General features: G+C 38.0%; 2 protein-coding genes across 2 annotated transcripts; both read left to right on the top strand.

Moving 5' to 3' along the window:
* On the top strand, nt 1-18,486 carry LOC109164749 (cinnamoyl-CoA reductase 1-like). The gene is made up of 6 exons (XM_019313297.1): nt 1-51; nt 16,396-16,545; nt 16,645-16,799; nt 17,333-17,518; nt 17,883-18,235; nt 18,318-18,486. The coding sequence occupies exons 2-6, from the start codon at nt 16,425-16,427 to the stop codon at nt 18,484-18,486; spliced, it is 984 nt and encodes a 327-aa protein (XP_019168842.1). The 5' UTR covers nt 1-51; nt 16,396-16,424.
* On the top strand, nt 7-2,308 carry LOC109164697 (cinnamoyl-CoA reductase 1-like). Its single transcript, XM_019313239.1, has 5 exons — nt 7-176; nt 273-427; nt 1,062-1,244; nt 1,497-1,849; nt 1,944-2,308. Exons 1-5 carry the CDS (start codon nt 56-58, stop codon nt 2,119-2,121), a joined length of 990 nt encoding a protein of 329 aa, XP_019168784.1. The 5' UTR covers nt 7-55; the 3' UTR covers nt 2,122-2,308.
* Nucleotides 18,487-19,188: the final 702 nt, after the last annotated feature.

Genomic DNA, 19,188 nt, shown 5'->3' with positions numbered 1-19,188 from the left:
CTCTTTTCTCATTTCCATACTTACAAGTAATTAACAAACGCTCACGACGACAAATATGCCGTCGGTTTCTGGCCGAGTTGTATGCGTCACCGGCGCCGGAGGTTTCATTGCCTCCTGGCTCCTCAAACTCCTCCTGGAGAAAGGCTACACCGTCAGAGGAACCGTTAGAAATCCAGGTTTTTAATTTATTCATTACCTTCTGATCTAATTAGAAAGATCGAATACTAAGTAATAATGTAATTAATGTTGTCTTCATTTATGATTAATTGTAGATGATCAAAAGAATGTTCATTTGATGGAGCTTGAAGGAGCAAAGGAGAGGCTGACACTTTGCAAAGCTGATCTCCTTGATTATAAGAGTTTGCATGAAGCTATCGACGGCTGCGATGGCGTTTTCCACACTGCATCACCAGTTACCGATGATCCTGTACGTCCATTTTTTATTTAATTTATTTAATTTGTAATGTTCTTTGATTGATTACTTAGCTTGCTTGAGTTACGTTGTTTCTTTTATTTTATTGGGATCATATATATCATGTGTTCATAATTATATTTTAATTTGTTGTGAAAATAATCGAGAAGAAACCTGCAAGTGACTATGGGTTGACCAAGTTATATTTTGGGGAGTATATATTCTAGCTTACAAATACTATTTGTATCTATTTGTCAAAGCTAAGAGAAAAAGGGAAAAACTAATGCGCTGGTCCAACTCGTCCAAGATAGATTGTTTATAGCTGATTAATTCAAATAAAAAAAAAATTAATAAGTTGCTTCTATTAAGAGTTCAATTTGAAAATGTATAGTTACTATATTTGTGCCTTACCAACTTGACTAGAATCAAAAAGCGGGATATTTACCACTTTTGAGTAGTGATTGTAAGTATAATTTTGACCCGTTACAACAAGAAGAAAAGAAAAACAGGTTTTTAAAAATTAATAATCATAATAGAACTAGTTTATAGATTGTGGAGGTCATCTTTAATTTGTTGTTTATAAATTAAAGAAGAATTAAAATTTCATTTTCTTTATTATAACTAAAATTGATATGAAATGTGGGAGCAGCAAATGGTGGAGTCAGCGGTGATAGGGACGAAGAACGTGATAACGGCGGCGGCGGCGGCCGGAATTCGCCGAGTGGTGTTCACATCTTCGATCGGTGCGGTGTACATGGATCCTAACAGAGAGCCAAACAAGGTTGTGGATGAGACTTGCTGGAGCGACCTTGACTTCTGCAAGAACACCCAGGTACGTACTATACGTTAGGTGTTTTGGACAGACCTTAACTGTAGGAGGAGGAACCAATTAATCGTCATATCATCATTCGCACTGGACCGCTAGTCAGATTAGTTTTTTCATACGAGGGGGGTTTGAACTCCTGACCTCTCTTAAAGGATGAGAGTGCACGATCACTCACCCCAACTAAACTGGTTATAGGCTAGCTACTATTTAGTTCAGAATAAATTCATTTCAAATTAATTTATATATATGCATTTGTAGAATTGGTATTGCTATGGGAAAACCGTGGCAGAGCAAATAGCATGGGAAGTGGCAAAGGAGAAAGGAATAGACCTAGTCGTGCTCAACCCAATGTTGGTGGTCGGACCATTGCTACAACCCACAGTCAACGCTAGTGTCGTTCACATTCTCAAGTATTTGACTGGCTCTGTCAAAACTTATACCAATGCAGTCCAAGGCTATGTCCATGTTAGGGATGTAGCCCTAGCTCTCATCCTTCTCTACGAGACCCCTTCTGCCTCCGGTCGTTATATCTGCGCTGACACCATCCTTCACCGTAGTCAAGTGGTTGAAATTTTGACTAAATTTTTTCCCGAATATCCTATTCCTACCAAGTATGTTACGTTACATTATATTATTCTTTATGAATTTGTTTTTAAAATTTGTGAGGATTTGTTAATGATGTAATATTTTTGATGTGGTGTTTAGGTGCAAAGACGAAGGGAAACCCAAGGTAATTCCGTACAAATTTACTAACCAGAAGATTAAGAATTTAGGACTGGAATTTAAGCCCGTGAAACAATGCTTGTATGAGACAGTTAAGAGCCTCCAAGAAAACGGTCACCTTCCAATTCCAACCCAAGATGAGAATCCAATTCATATGTAATATTTTCATTTAGTTACTATTAGATCCAACGTGACCAAAGCTTACTATAAGCACAAATCATGGATTAAAAGAAAGTACGTTTATTTTTATTGGTCTTAGATCAAAGTTATATACTTAGAAATATACAATCCTGGGTATACAAGTCTTGTATTATTTTACTTGATCAATAGCACTTTTCTCATTGTTTGACATCCAAAAGAAAAAAAAAAAAAAACAAAGATATGTTTTGTCTTTTTATGTTAATTATTAACAATAAAACATAAAAAATTTCATCTAAAGTCACATGATCAAAATAAATGCAATATATTAAATTAGCATCTATAATCTATTCTAGAAGAGGAAGGTAAGTATCGATAATCAACATTCACCAACTTTACCTGTCTCTCATGAATAAATATATAACATCGCAATTAAAAAACAGAATTAGTCATAGAGGAAGCTAAGTATTGACAATCAACATTCACCAACTTTACTAGCTTGTCTCTCATTAACAAGTATATGAATTCACAATTTTTAAAAACATAATTATTTAGAGTTAATTCCAGAAATAGTCAATTGACTATTAACATTTATCAAATTTTATCCTCGACGTTCAATTGAGTCATAAATGGTCCATTAGCTATTCATATTTACCAATTTTCATCCTCGACTTTCAATTTGATCATAAATGAGTTCATTGACTATTGATTTTGTTCCAAGTTTAACCATTCAGTTAAATATAAATTTAGTAAACATTAAATTTAAGGGTAATAATGTAAAATTTTGGTTCTTCACATTCCCACTAATATGAACCCAATGTATTAGGTTTATGGTCTTGGTTTTCAAAAAAAAGTTTATAAACTCAATTTGCCGATCTAGACAACAAGCCAATTTTATATTATTACCCTTAAATTTAATGTTTATTAAATGAATATTTAACCAGAGGACAACAAATTTGGAACAAATTAAAATCAATAGCCAGGAGACCGGAACCATTTATCGTCAAATTGAAAGTCAATGATGAAAATTGATAAATGTGATTAGTTAAGTGACTATTTATAGCCCAATTGAAAGTCAGATAAATACTCAATGCAAAATTTTTGAAATTAAATCTAATTAGTTATAGAGTATAAAGAAAAATAACACACTTGTGAAATTTAAAATACATATGTTGCATGTTGCATGTTGCATGGGGAAAGATATGAATAAAATTGGAAAAGATTTTTTTTTTTTTTTTTAAAGAAGAAAAGTGATGAGACTAGGTTACCATTGCTTAAAACAGACAATCATTATACCCTAAACCACGGCGCGCGTAGCACTGTGCGCCGCGCGCCTCCCAAAACAACGTCGTTTTGGGAGGCGCGGTAGGAAGTTGCTGTGATTATGTGTATTTTTTCACACAATTATATGTATTTTTCACACAATTATGTGTATTTGTTCATACAGTTATGTATATTTTTTATACAATTATGTACATTCTTTTTATACAATTATGTACATCCGAATCAGAAAATTTGTGTGTATTATGTTAAGAGTTGATGTGTATTATATTAAAAGTTTATGTTTATTATGTATTATGTTAGATTATGTGTATTATCTTTTAAAAAGAGTATGTATATTTTGTTATATAATTATGTACATTCATGTATACAATTATGTGTATTCTAGTATAACATTATGTACATTTTTGAACAATGGATTTTTTTTAAAGAAAAAATTACTGCCATTCACTGGGACGGAAAATTTCAAAAAAAAAAAAATTAAAACGACGTCGTTTTACATCTGGCCGCACAGTACAACGCGCGCCGTGGTGTAGATATAAATTGCCTAAAACAGAGTTTCGCTAGAAAATGTACCCAAAGATCGAAAAGTGTCTATAATTTAATAATTTGGAGTGTTTTAGGCCAAAAACTTTGGTGAACAATTGGACCAGAATGCCCAAGAAATCCCATCCACACATATGCCATTGCCAATTGATAAAATCTTCCACAAGGCCACCAACCTCCCACCACGTCACAAAACAAGCCCATATGACCGCCAATGGACTGTACCCCATTCAACATCGGTGGCCTTGTAGGCATTGAAAGTTTAATGGACTGATTTGTGTGCTATTAGGCCTTGGTTGATAACTAATTACTTTAATTTCATTAATTGGACTAAGACTTATTTAATTGGGTTCATTATAATGACCAAATAAATAATTAATTGCTCTAATTACTTAATTAAGAGTAGTTGGGTGTTGGATTGTTCTACCTAAATTGATGGAATATTTAATTGGGTTGGACCAAGTTATTTGGATTAATTGGACTGTCTAATTGGCGAATTTGACTTGGTTTTGGCCCATCAAGAATATATGCAGCAATTATACTGTGGACCATGGTCCAAAACGATAGACATTATAGTGTATCTAAACTGACACTGTCTCAAGTATTATTTTTATTATATTATCAAATGAAATTACAATTGAATTGAAATGAAACTGTACTTGTGTTGAAATGAAACTACAGTGTATATAAAATGAAACTGAATAACAATTTCACATATTTGAATCATATGTATATTGTCCAACGAAACTATAGTTATATCAAAATGATACTGTAGTTGTGTTGAAATGAAATTGTAGTGCATATTTGATGCTGGACCACAATGCATTGGACCGCGGTCCACAATATAATTTGCCGAATATATGTGGACCATATAATTTTATAAAATTTGGATAATCTAAATTGATTTGAAGATAGGATGAAATCATGAACTTGGACGTGATGGTATCACGACTCACGATGCATTCTTCATAATTAAATAAATTTATTTATATTTAATTCAAAAATTATCTTAAAAGATAGAAGTTGTTAGAGCTATCCTACCTTCACCACTATAAATAGTGGTTTCAATTTGGGGGAAAGGAGCTCTCAGACGGTATACCGAAACACGGTCAAAATCTAGCAAGATATCATCTGGAACGCATCAAACATACACCCACATACACCCATGCTGAGGATCGTGCCATTTGAGAACCAGGAGCCCTTCTTTGACGATCAAGCAACATATAAGTCTTTCATTGAAGAACAAGCTACTTAACTCCGGAGGTTCTTCAGCAAGGAACTAGGACAATTCGACATACTTCAGTAAAGAATTAAAGGACGTCTCATGTCCAGAGATTGTATCCCTTTCTATTTAATACTTCATTGTAACCGATACTTTGAATTTGATATACAATCAAGTATTTTTTATGTTTTCTTTTGGGTATTTACAGGCCCCTTGCCGTGCTCGGGCGGGTAAGGGACACTAGCTGCTGCCCTACTTGGTTGGGCGGGGCTCAAAGGTGCCCCTTGTCTTTCATGCAAAACACAACCACTTGCCACACTCGACCATACCCATGACCAGTGGATAGGGTGTCAGCCAGGTGGAGGGCAAACATACCCTTTGTCACGCCCGAAGCATTCCCCCTTCCTAGTCTTTACACTTTGACGCTCTATACTTTATGCCTTATCGTACTTCAACCCTTGAATATCCACCTCGCCCCTTTCTTTTCTACACTTTTCACCCTATTCATCCCGTCTTTACACTCTTACCTCCTTAACTTTCCGCCTTGTCCCACTTTGGACCCCATCCCTCAAACATTTACACCTCAACCCCCTTACAATCATATCGTTGATGTCTATAGAGAAAACCAATGCATCTTGCCGGGCAGCCCTTCCTATGCATAAATCTTCGTTGGTGAACATAATAGGCTCTATTCGTTGTATAGTTAGCTTGGTTGGGTCACCAATGGCCCCCACATACACACCATCTCTACACGTATTCTTTGTGGTATGGTCCACTCACCAAAGAATACATAGGTTTCTTTACTAACTTTTTGTTTATGTCAATCGAGACTTGTGCTTGTCCATCATTTCCCCCTCCCTTGCTGTGAGGATTGGGTCATTGTCTTTTCCCTACTCGCCTCAACATTTTTCTCTGCCACTTTGTCCCAATCCATGAAATCTTTAAACTCACCAAATTGTATGAGTAGTTTAATCTCCCGCTTCAATGTGACACTCGTCTATGTTTGACCATGTTGCTTATGGAATCAATCATATTAGAATTTGTACACTAGGGAGTTTTGTGAGGAGTGGTGGGGGTAACCATACCATCTTGCATTCTTCAACATAGGACAACACCTCACTTGGTCATACTATAAATGGAGTTAGAAGTATCGGTGTGTGGGGCATCAATGGGAGAAACCTTGGGGGCCTCCTTGGGATTAGCATCTCAACTCTAAGGTTCTCTCTCCTTACTCTTGGGGCTTATCCACCCATCATTCTTTTTATCTTTTGCTTTCTTGTTTGTTTTAGCAGGTTCGTTCCACCACCTGGGTCTTTTGACTGGCCCTTCCTCGTGTGCAATTAACAAATAAGAATCCCATACAGCTTTGCTAGGGTTCTATGTAATAACTAATTAAACTTTACACATACCATATATACTTAAAGAAATAGAAATATTATAAACTCAAAAGTTTAAGAACAAGTTAGTATGATAAACTTCACAATAATTTAAATTCTTAAAGAAAATTAGCTACTCATATGGCGAAAAAATCACGAAGGTTCAAAATAAGCATCTCAATTAGAAGAAGAAAAGATAGAAAAAATATAAAACCTTACGTATCAGACGATCGACTTATGGATTTGTCATCCACGAATAATTTATATCTTCCTTCCCAAGCTTGTTATGTTTGAGATTCAACTTCAAGCTAACTTCTTGGTGAGATTTTATCTCTAAAATTGAAGTTCCTAAGCCCTAAATTTGTCCCTCCACCATTCTTTCCCCCTTTGGAAGAATATATATATATATATATATATATATATATATATATATATATATATATATATATACGCGCACACACACATACACATATCAGAAGAAATAGGTTAGAATTTTTTTTAAAAGTTGCTGAATTTTCTGGACAGATTCGCTGGTCTATCTTCAGCCTAATTTTTGACATTCTAAAACTCAAATTTAGGCTTTGGTGTCTTGAGAAAAGTTGTTTCCTAATGAGTTAGCTTTTCAATGTCACTTTGCATCATATAAATTGAACTATTGTAGACAAATATATCCCTATAGTACTCGTATTGCTTTCTAATATCCTTTTATCATTTCCAATTAATTAATTTTTATTTCCTTTTGAAAATGATGAGCGTAAGGTTAACCCAGAACTCCAACAAAGCGCTTTTGCTCTCTGGACAATTCCAACTCATACATCAACCTCGTCCTCCCCCCTCCTCTCTATTAGTGCATGGGAGGGGGAGGCTAATGCTCCCTCCACAGTTAGTCTCTAGCAAACTCAACTTTCTAATAATCGTCTTTTCTTTTTTTTTTTTTAATTGAAAAGGGCTATTATTGATGAGAAACAGAACGTCGGAATACAAGACCCCTAAGATCACACAAAAGAGCCAATCTGGCTTTAACAGGCAACGAATTCAAAGAGCTGTAAAGAGCGGAAGAGCTAGTGTTGAGGCCTTCTGTGGCCAGAGCATCTGCCACATGATTGGCCTCCCTGTAGACATGATGAAGCATGGAGCCCCATAAGGAGAGACAACCCCGTGCATAGAGGATAGCTTCCCGAAGCCTCCAAGGTAGCTTCGCCAAATGATTTGTCACAAACTGCACGAGAGCCAAAGAGTCAACTTCGATAATGAATGGTCGTTTAACAGCTGCATCACACCAACTCAAGGAAAATCGTAAAGAGAGAGCTTCTGCTTCAAGTGCTGAGCCTGCATCCAAGTGATAGCATAGCCCCGCTATGATCTGGCCTTCATGATCGCGAAGGCAAGCGCCCCCTGCTGCTCCGTTGGGAGAGAAGAGAGCATCTGTGTTTAGTTTCAACCTCCCCGATGGCGGTGCAAGCCACTTTATCCAAAGAGTTGTTCGTCGAATAGGGTTAGCAAAACGAATGATTAATCCCTCCGTAAGAAGAACTGAGTCCTCCGGCCTCTTGTGACGAATCGGCTGAACCAATGAAAGGGCCGCCGATTCGCTTTTGATACGCTTGACTGCACCAATGACGGAGAAAGCCTTGCCCTCATAAAGACCCTCATTATAGGAACACCACAGATACCACAAGATTAAACAAGGAATAAAATAAGCATAGTGTCGCAGCGCCGAGTCCGGAGATGCATTGAGCCACCAGGATTGACAAGTCGCCCGAACTGAGGTCGATGCGTCCAACGAAACACCGAAAAGGCCACCAAAGTAACACCATACTCCTTGGGCACAACTGCATTGAAAAAGACAGTGCTCCAGACTCGCACTGGCTTTCATGCAAAGAGGACATCTCGACGTCAAACAAATACCAAAACCTGCGAGAATGTTAGGGAAAGGAAGCAAATTTCGCAAGAGCTTCCACATGAAGATTGAAATCTTCGCTGGTATACCGCATCTCCAAATGCACTCGGCAGAGAGATATCTCCCCGCACGGGGTCGGAGAGCTTCGTAGGCGGTGGAAAAACTGAAGTTGCCGTATGATGAGGGGGTCCAAATTAAGCCCTCCGGACGGGGGGCGGTATTTTCCTCGACAAAGTCTCTCACCTGCATCATGCGCCTCCATGTTGGTGAGTCAGTTGCCCTTGCAAGGTTATCAAGATAGCGGGCATGCATAAACGAGCTCCACAAAGAATCCCCCTGCAAGTAATTAAAATATAGCTTGGCCGAGCACGCCTGCTGGACTGCAGACAAGGATCGAATACCTAACCCACCCTCCTGCGTAGGAAGGCAGATTTTGCGCCAAGAGAGCCAATGCCTTTTCTGTTTCCCGTCCGCCATGCCCCAAAAGAATCTGGCGAATTTGGACTCCAGGGATTTTTCCGTGTGCTTAGGGAGAACCACTGAGGACATAGTGAACTGTGGAATTGTAGATAGAACGTGCTTGATTAAAGTCAGTCTGCCGCCCGGGGAGAGCAGCTTGCGCTGCCAACCCTGCAACCTACCGTCCACACGCTCCAAGAGGTGTTGGTAAAAGATTGGTCTATTTCTCCCTCGAAACAAGTTCACTCCGAGATATCGGAAGGGGAGGGTTGAACGTTGCATGCCCAAAATGCTTGCCATATTCGTCGCCCTCCCGTTGGTACAGTGCCTGGAAGTCACAAAGAAACTCTTTCTAAAGTTCATTTTTTGGCCGGACCCAAGCTGATACTGCGTTAGGACCTGAGATAAAGCCGTTAGAGAGCTGGAAGAACCATTAACAAAGACCACTATATCATCTGCAAAAGCCAGGTGGGTAACAATTGGACAGTTTAAACCTGCAGAGTACGGAGATAACATTCATGTGCCCATTTTTAGAATAAGGGAACGAGAAAGCGCCTCCGAGACAAGGATAAAGAGGAGGGGAGATAGCGGGTCGCCTTGCTTGACCCCACGTGTTGGTTGGAAAAAGCCGCTACTGACACCATTAACCAAGACAGAGAACCTCGTCGCTTCAAGATTGCCCATGACAAGATTGATAAAGTTCACTGGAAAACCGAACTTGCTTAAAACAGCCCTAAGGAAGGGCCATGATACTCGGTCAAAGGCCTTCATCATATCCAGCTTGACGACAACATTTGAGCCCCGACATCTCTTATCAATATGTTGCAGAAGCTCTAAAGCCAACAAGATATTATCCTGAATATTCCGTCCCTCCACAAAGCCCGCCTGTTCCCGCGAGATCAACTTAGGCAGCAAAGGGTTGAGTCGGGAAGCAATAATTCTTGTGAAGACTTTGCTAGTGAAGGTACATAAGCTAATCGGCCGGAAGTCTGCGAAAGTGTCTGGATTCGTCTTCTTGGGAATTAGTACAATCTGGGCACTGGCTAGAGCTCGGGGAAAAGGGACACCCGCAAAGAAATCCAGAGTCGCCATATAAACATCCTCATGAATAATCTCCCAGCAATGGCGAAAGAAAGCGCCTAAGAAACCATCGGGGCCAACCGCGCTGTCTGGATCCAACATCCAGACTGCGTCTTTAACTTCCTGCCGAGAAACGAGCCGGGACAGAGAGGCAGCATCTTCCACGGTTAGCGCCTGGGGCAGGCAATGTAGAAGATGCTCCATACCTTGGCAATCTTCAGCCGAGAAAAGACCGGCGAAGAAGGCAACTGCTTCCTCCTGGATTGCCGGCTGAGACAAGATGAGAGTGCCCGAGGCGCTCTTAATGGCGCTAATGCGTTGACGGCGATGCTTGTCTTTGACCACCACATGGAAGTAACGGGTGTTAGCGTCCCCCTCTTTTAGCCACTTGATCCGAGCTTTCTGTTTCCAGAACAATTCCTCCTGTCTGAGGGCTAAAAGCAGGTCAGCTTGCAGTTTTTGTAACAAAGCCCGAGTGTGCTCCGAGGGGTTGTCATCATAAGCTGTTTCGGCTACGCCAACCTCTAACTCCAGGCTACGAATACGATCAAAGACATTCCCAAAGGTGTCTCGATTCGAGGACCGGAGGGCCTGCTTGAGACGCTTTAGCTTGTAAGCTAATGCTCGCATTCCACCGCCATCAGCCGGTTGATTCCAGCTTAAGTGGACAGTGTCCATGAAGCTAGGATGCGTAGTCCACATCGTCTGAAACCGGAACTGCTTAGGAGATGATAAGGCAGTGTTAGCACCGGTTAAGAGAACCGGGGAGTGGTCAGAGGATGTTCGAGCCAAAACATCAATACGAACTTCCGTGAAAAAATCCCTGAGCGCTGAGTTCATCAAGAAATGATCCAGCCTCTTCCAAACAGCCCCCGTATGACGGATACCATGCCAAGTGTACTGCCCGCCCAGCGTGGGAAGATCAAGCAAAGAGTTGTCCGCAATAAACTCTGAAAAATCCGAGATGCTTCCAAGTTTCGGGACAGCAGATCCTCTATACTCAGACACACTTGAGATGACATTGAAATCACCCCCAAGAAGAACCGGCCTGGTGCCGTCAATTAGCGGAGATAGCTGAGCCCAAAGCTGAGCCCGGTCTGCTCTTGAATGTTTCGCATAGATAGCAATGAAAACAAAGGAGAACTGCCACGGGACAAAGCGGACATTGCATAGCAGAAACTGATCACTGTCTTGCTCAACTTCCACTTCGAACGAATCTGCCCATAAAAGCCAAATCTTCGACTGTAAAGATGCAAAACCCCCAGACATCCCGAGGTCCCGGACATAATGATCCAGCCGATCAGGGGTGAGGAAGGGTTCAATAAGAGAGATCAATTGTATGTGCTCACGTCTTAGTAGTCGTTTGAGCCTGCGACGTGAGGATAGCAGGCCCCTTACGTTCCAGCTTAGAAGAATCATTTAAGACGATGCGAGAAAGTAACTCTTGTGATCTTTCCCGCAGCAAGGCGTGTAGTGACGGATGGGGTGTTAGCAGAATAATCTTTCCGGGGCCGACTCTTTTTCTTCGTGACTGTTATGAAGTCATTCGGGTTTGAACGCCCAATTTTTGCAGCAAAAATTTTGCTCGCCTCCTTCCAAGATTCTAACAGCGATCGGTCGAAGCTTTGGGCATCTTGTACTTCATCTCCATCCGATAAGTGTCCAGGTTGGGTTCCTGTCCTGGACGAAGATCGAAGCCCTTGATCATCGATAATAAACTTCCCAAGGGAGGCGTTGGTGTCCGGAATTTCTAGGGGCACAATTGTGCTTCCCGTGTCTTGAAGCGGGAGCTCATGATGTGAGGGAACAGGCTCAGCAGCGTGTGTTTCAACTGGCACAATGGGTCGCCACCTCTTTCTAAGTGGCACAATTAGCGGTCGGTGGGTATCCGGGAGGGCTTCAAGTTCCTTCGTGGAGTCTCGACGGCCTTCATGATATGGGGTGTCTTTTTGGGTACTCCGGCAGTTTGAAGCAAGGTGTCCAAATTTTCGACAACCCGAGCAGTAGGGGGGAATGAATTCATAAGAGACCTGCTGTGCAAAGCCGCCGAAAGAGCCATTATTGATCCAGATCTGTTTCGGGAGATCATTGCTGACGTTTAATTCGACGCAAACTCGGGCTATGGACGGGCGATTGTGTGTCAGGGTAGAATTGTCGACTTTCAGCGGGTTGCCAATCAAGTTGGCGATGGAGTATATTGCTATTTTGTCGTGAAGGTGAGCTGGGAGGCCCTCGAACGCAATCCAAACGGGGACGATGGGAGATTCTTTTTCTGGGTTGAAATCTGGAGTCCATTTGAAGACGCGCATTATGGATCCGTGTATCGTCCAGGATCTTCGTAGCCAACAACGTTGAAAATTCGACTCGTGATCAAAATTTATCAAAACATGTCGGTGATCGAGCAACCCAAGCGTGAAAGCACCCCCAAAGCCGATCTGGTTGAAAACCTTCCGGAGATCTGCCATTAAGGGTCGACTTTTTGCAAATTTTCCAATCAGCGCAAATCTAAACCTTTGGGAAAAGCGCTGGACGTCCTGGTCTGAGAAAGATACCGCCGACATGCCCTTGAATTTGCCAGGAAGTCGAAGGGGCATGTCTTCGGAGGTGGCCGAGATAACGTCCGCGAAGGTACGGGGAGGGGGCACGACGGCCCCCGGTGATGCCGCCATCAGAGCGCAGTCGAGGTAGAGAGAAGGTTTCGCGAGAGAGTTCTAGCTTAGTAAAATCATTGTCTTTTCATGATTTTTAATTTTTATTTTTTAGACTTTCTTCAACTTAAAGTTTTGATCCTTTCTAATTTGTTTGTTCAAACAAATTAGGAACCAATTTACTATTACAACACAAAACTTAAATGTTTCTTAATTTTATTTGGAAAGTTCAAAGGATTTCAAATTCAAGGAGTGTTCAAGATATATTTTTATATATCCAAAAATAATCAAAATGTGATACCTTCATAAAAGAAATCATTCAAGACATACATGAGATCGACATAATAAATAGAAAAATAGTACAAATAAATTCAATTAAAACATATTATTTATTTGGGCAAGCACTAAAATAATATGTAAATAAATTAATCAAAGTTAAATTGTGTCAGTTTACATGTAGTTCCTGCAGGTAGAATCAAAGCATGCACGAAACCGGCCTGCGGGAATATGGCATGCAATAAGCAGATTGCATGTGTATATGCATATGCATATGGTCCAAGTTAGAAGGATTCATGCATATTGATAATGGACTAATGATTATTATTACTTATTAGCAGCAGCCATTATAAATTATTTTTCTAACGGTACAAGCTAAGTTAGAATGATCCATGCATATTAATGGACTAATGATTATAATTACTTATTAGCAGCCATTATAAATTATTTTTCTATATGTCTGCCTATAGTTAGCCTGAAAGAGGGTGAACATGTCGATTTACGATTGGATTTACTATATATGTTAAATGTCTTGCGTGCGTTCGATCTCATACAGATCTAGATGCAAATCCTCTCCAGTCCCCATTTCTTAATTATACTCCGTATTTAGTAATGCTATATAACACAATAGCACTGAATAATTAAGTATCTAGTGAAAACTAGGACTACGTGGTCTAATGGTATCCGGGTTGGACTTCCAATTGGAAGATTATGAGTTCAAGCCTCAGTGGAGGCGTTATTGGTTCTTTGTGTTTCAGTAGGTTGAGAAAGTATATGAACAGATACTACAATGTAATAGAGCCAGTAACTTTCAAAAAAAAAAAAAAAAAGTATCTAGTGAAAGTTTACCTGTCTATAATATTGATATATATATATATATTTTCTTTTTATGTAGCAAGTTTACAATAGTACTTAGTATAATTAGGTATATGATACTACTTCGTGCCCACTACTACCAAAACGACAAAACTAGATAGGTGTGTTAGGGTGTGAGTGAATGCATAAGGTAAATATAGTAGCTCTAGTTAAAAATGAGAATGAATATCAACTGTCCATCTCAAAAATAAATGGAAGAAGAGCTAGATGATTTTTTTTTTTTTAAAGGAGGGTGTCTTTTTTGTAAATGAGTAAAGTTTGAATGATTAAATAATGTGTATTTGTGCTAAAAAAAAAAAAAAAAAAAAAAGCATGTGTATTTATCCCAATATGATGGTGTATATAACTATATATCTAATTTTATTTTGTTTTGTATGTATCAGGTATTGATATTACTCAATATAATTAGGTATATCATATTACTCAGTACCTACCACTATCAAAACAGTGCGCGTGTGAGTGAATGAATAGGTACTATTTATTAAAAATAAGAACAAATCTTGACTGTCCATCTAAAAAACAAACGAATTGAATGAAGATCTGAATTTTTTAAAAAATGCGGTGTCATTTCATAAATAAGTTTAAATGAATAAACAATGTATATTTATCCCAAAATGATGGTGTTTTGACTTCTTGATATTTAAATGCTTATTCAGATTAAATGTTTTGACTAGAGTAGGATTAATCTAGAACTCCAACAAAGCACTTTTGCTCCCTGGACAATTCCAACTCATACATGTACGTCGAGCTCGTCCTCTTCCCCTCAATCGGAGGGGGTGCAGTTTCTAGCAAACCCTACTTTTTAATAATCTTATTTTGATGATTTTCAATCTTTATTTTAGACTTTCTTCAACTTAAAGACGTTATTCTTTCTAATTCAATTGTTCAAACAAATTAGGAACCAATTTCTTATTACACCACACTTAAATATTGCATAATCTTATTAGGAAAGTTCAAAAGATTTCAAATTCAAGGAGTGTTCAAGATATTTTTATATATCCAAAAATATCAAAATGTGAAGTACTTATTACATTAAATAAATCATTTAAGACATACATGAGATCGACATAATAAATAGTAAAGTAGAAATAAATTCAATTAAAACATATTATTTATTTGGGCAAGCACTAAAATAATATGTAATCAAATAAATAAATTAATGTTAAATTGTGTCAGGTTACGTGTAGTTCCTGCAGGTAGAATCAAAGCACGCAGGAAACCGGCCGGCCTGCGGGAATTTGGCATGCAATAAGCACGTTGCATGTGTATATGCATATGAATATGGTACAAGTTAGAAGGATCCATGCATATTGATAATGGACTAATGATTATTATTACTTATTAGCAGCCATTATAAATTATTTTTCTAACTGTATGTGTCTGCATATAATTACAGTCCCCATTTCTTAATTATACTCTGTATTTAGTAATGCCATATAACACAATAGCACTGAATAATTAAGTATCTAGTGAAAGTTTACCTGTCTAATTGTCTATAGTATTGATATATATCTCTTTTTTTTTGGATTGTATGCATCGAGTTTACAATAGTACTTGGTATAATTAGGTATATTTTTTTTATACTACTTCATGCCCACTACTATCAAAACTAGATATGTGTGTCAGCGTGTGAGTGTGAAGAAAATGACTTCCGCCAAATTTTTTTCAAGTCAACAAAAATAATTTTGGTTGACTTAATTTTTCAAGCACATTAAAATGCTAAAAACTCAAAAAATAATTTTCAGAAATCATTTTATGAGTTCCCAAACACACCATAAGTATGGTATATAGATCATAATTTTTGTGACATATAGTACTCTAGCAATGTAAATGCTATGCAATGGGCCAAGCAGTTGATTTTTTTTCTTTTCTTAAATTAATCTTCGATTTTTCAATCTTTTTTAAAAATTACATAACTGACCAAAAGCAAAACCATTAACATTTTTTGAACTATATAACCAAAAGTAACCTGAAAAGTGAAAACAAATTAAACAAAATAATAATAATAATAATAATAATTTAAAAACATAATAAGTCTTAATCATAGTTATATCCTTCATTTTTTTTCATGTTTTTAATTCTAACTATTTTGTACATTGTACTTTTAGATTTGTACTATACAATTTTTTGAACAAAAATACCCTTACCGTTATAACTTCCTTATCTTTTCCATTACTTTTACCATGCACATGTCTCTATCATATCTTTTCTTATATTCTTTAATGATAACAATATTTGTAAAACATTATATTCATCATATATTGAATTAATATAATATAAATAAATTTTATTTCACTTAAATTTTAATTAGTAAAAATTTGTTAGTTATTTTTAAAAATATAAATATTGGGCATATGTTTTTGCGCATCGCGTATAGAAATGACGAGTAATAATAATAACATTGAATTATCCGTGGGCGATTTTTCGATTGATCCCTTTTTTATTCCCACCCGGCCCTATCCCTTGTGAATTGTGATCTCACTCCAATAATAGAACTTCATTTTCAACGTACTTTCCATTATTATACAATTTCGCTTTACTTGGCTAAGTGCTAACTTTGGTAGCAGTTGGGTCGGTATTGTTATATTCACTAATTAATCACTATATATACTCCCAACTCTTTCCTCATTTCCATACTAGCTAACATACAATTAGACAAATATGCCGTCGGTTTCTGGGCGAGTTGTATGCGTCACCGGCGCCGGAGGTTTCATTGCATCCTGGCTCGTCAAACTCCTCCTGGAGAAAGGCTACACCGTCAGAGGAACCGTTAGAAAACCAGGTTTTTAATTTATTCATTACCTTCTGATCTAATTATTAGAAAGATCGAATACTAAGTAATAATGTAATTAATGTTGTCTTAATTTATGATTAATTGTAGATGATCAAAAGAATGTTCATTTGATGGAGCTTGAAGGAGCAAAGGAGAGGCTGACACTTTGCAAAGCTGATCTCCTTGATTATCAGAGTTTGCGTGAAGCTATCGACGGCTGCGATGGCGTTTTCCACACTGCATCACCAGTTACAGATGATCCTGTACGGTCTATAATAGTGCTCAATTTATAGATTGTGAAGCCAACGTGCAACATTTATATGGAATTTATATTTTCGACTTTTATTATTCATCATGTGATTCTTATCATTGTTTTGTTTGTTTGTTTGTTTTTTGTTTTTTTGAGTGACGAGTGAAACTTGCAGTCACTATTCGAGGACATGCGTTGGGTCAACTTTGTCCTGTGACCTTATGTGACAAAGATCACGGTAAACCAACTTAGGTTGTCCATATATAGTTGACCGACTCATATCAAGAAGGTTGAGATTCGAACTCGTGACCTTGTTATTACAAGTTTGTATCCTTAGCTAACTTGACAGGATTTATCCCATTTAATCTAAGGGTCCCTCACGTTCCCGGTCCTAAAGAGTTTATGAGAGGAGGTAAATCCGGAATGTGCTTCAGTGACGCAGTGATCTGAGTGTTTGCATGCATGTGATCACATCTTTGTTGTTTATAGATAGGGATTAAAATTTCATTTTCTTGACGGCTAATTTGATATGAAATGTGGAAATAGCAAATGGTGGAGGCGGCGATGATGGGAACGAAGAACGTGCTAATGGCGGCGGCCGAGGTGGGCGGAATCCGGCGAGTGGTGTTCACTTCTTCGATAGGTGCGGTGTACATGAATCCTAACAGAGAGCTAGACAAGGTTGTGGATGAGACTTGTTGGAGTGACCTTGACTTCTGCAAGAGCACCAAGGTACAATTAGCTCCTTTTTTTTTTCTTTTTTTTTTTTTTTTTAAATACTACTTTGTTACAATGCAATATTTGATAACTGTTTTCTCAATCTACAGAAGGACAGACAATCAATATTGCCCTCATTGAGGAAGAAGTGAATAAAGACTGAAATGCCCTTAATAATAATAACAATAATAAAATTGTCATTTGTTGTGAAATTCCAATTCAGTGGGCTATGGAGCCTAGAAATTACAATTCCTTCCAGCCAAATAATGACATTGTAAATTTTATGAAATTTGGTGAAAATGAAATTGCAATTTCATCTTACCAAATGGCACTATAGTTGAAAATTAATTCTTTTGAAATATTATATATGCATTTGTAGAATTGGTACTGCTATGGGAAAACCGTGGCAGAACAAATAGCATGGGAAGTGGCAAAGGAGAAAGGAATAGACCTAGTAGTGCTCAACCCAATGTTGGTGGTCGGACCATTGCTACAACCCACACTCAACGCTAGTGTTGTTCACATTCTCAAGTACTTGACTGGCTCCGTCAAAACTTATGCCAATGCAGTCCAAGGCTATGTCCATGTTAGGGATGTAGCCCTAGCGCACATCCTTCTCTACGAGACCCCTTCCGCGTCTGGCCGCTATATTTGCGCTGATAGCATCCTTCATCGTAGCGAAGTGGTTAAAATTCTTGCTAAGTTTTTTCCTGAGTATCCCGTTCCTACTAAGTAAGTTATTATTTTCTTTGAATTATGTTTAAAAAGTACCACGGTTGGTTCATAGTGTAATATTGTTATGTGTGGTGTTTAGGTGCAAAGACGAGATGAAGCCAAGGGCAATTCCGTATAGGTTCAATAACGAAAAGATTAAGAACATGGGGCTAGATTTTAAACCAGTGAAACAATGCTTATATGAGACGGTAAAGAGTCTCCAAGAGAATGGTCACCTTTCGGTTCCAATTCAAAATGAGTTACTTTGAAACATAATTTTAGTCCTTGTGAATTACGACTTTATATATATGTCCATAATCAGGTGAGAACCTGTAGACAAATTCAAATCATTAATCTAGTTATATATATATATATATATATATATATATATATATATATATATTAATGTACTATGTTTCTTGCAATTGTATTGTTTTACTTGAGTAATAATAATTTTCCTCGTTTTAATTAAAAAAAAAAAAAAAGCCATGTATTATGTATTATATCTTTTGATGTAAATAGTGAAGAATGAGTGGGAGGTGATATTCACTGATACAATGAAGCCAAATATAGACAAAGAAATAAGAAGAAAACGCAAAGCAGTTTCACGACTAGACTAAATCAAATATATACATTCAAATGCACCTACAAGACCAATTCTAGAGGAAGACAATCTACTCCTTATTTCCTTAATATGCCCCTCCAAGATGGAGGATTCATCAGACACTATAATCTTGGCACGAAAGTGCAATATGGAGAGAGATTTTATATTTAATGTATGCAAAGGAGTGGTACGGTGAGTTTACGGGTGAAAATGTGGTTCCACAAGGGATTAGGACTATGACACATTTGCTTGACAACTAATATGTATGTTCTAGGCACTAAAGTATTGGAACCCACAAGGATCCAAGCAAATTCATATTCATGGTTGAGCAAATATCAAACAATTAGAGATTAAAAATCTAGTATAA

The sequence above is a fragment of the Ipomoea nil genome, unplaced genomic scaffold, assembly GCF_001879475.1.
Source record: "Ipomoea nil cultivar Tokyo-kokei standard unplaced genomic scaffold, Asagao_1.1 scaffold3069, whole genome shotgun sequence".
In the NCBI taxonomy this organism is placed as follows: Eukaryota; Viridiplantae; Streptophyta; class Magnoliopsida; order Solanales; family Convolvulaceae; genus Ipomoea; species Ipomoea nil.
Note: the sequence above shows the minus strand (reverse complement) of the source record. Positions and strands in the feature narration are given on the sequence as shown.

What these genes read in the sequence shown, in the direction of transcription:
- LOC109164697 (XM_019313239.1), top strand. Translation starts at nt 56, where the DNA reads ATGCCGTCGGTTTCTGGCCGAGTTGTATGCGTCACCGGCGCCGGAGGT. An exon ending in AGGAACCGTTAGAAATCCAG is followed by an intron (nt 177 to 272) that starts GTTTTTAATTTA and finishes GATTAATTGTAG; the next exon opens with ATGATCAAAAGAATGTTCAT. An exon ending in CACCAGTTACCGATGATCCT is followed by an intron (nt 428 to 1,061) that starts GTACGTCCATTT and finishes ATGTGGGAGCAG; the next exon opens with CAAATGGTGGAGTCAGCGGT.
- LOC109164749 (XM_019313297.1), top strand. Translation starts at nt 16,425, where the DNA reads ATGCCGTCGGTTTCTGGGCGAGTTGTATGCGTCACCGGCGCCGGAGGT. An exon ending in AGGAACCGTTAGAAAACCAG is followed by an intron (nt 16,546 to 16,644) that starts GTTTTTAATTTA and finishes GATTAATTGTAG; the next exon opens with ATGATCAAAAGAATGTTCAT. An exon ending in CACCAGTTACAGATGATCCT is followed by an intron (nt 16,800 to 17,332) that starts GTACGGTCTATA and finishes ATGTGGAAATAG; the next exon opens with CAAATGGTGGAGGCGGCGAT.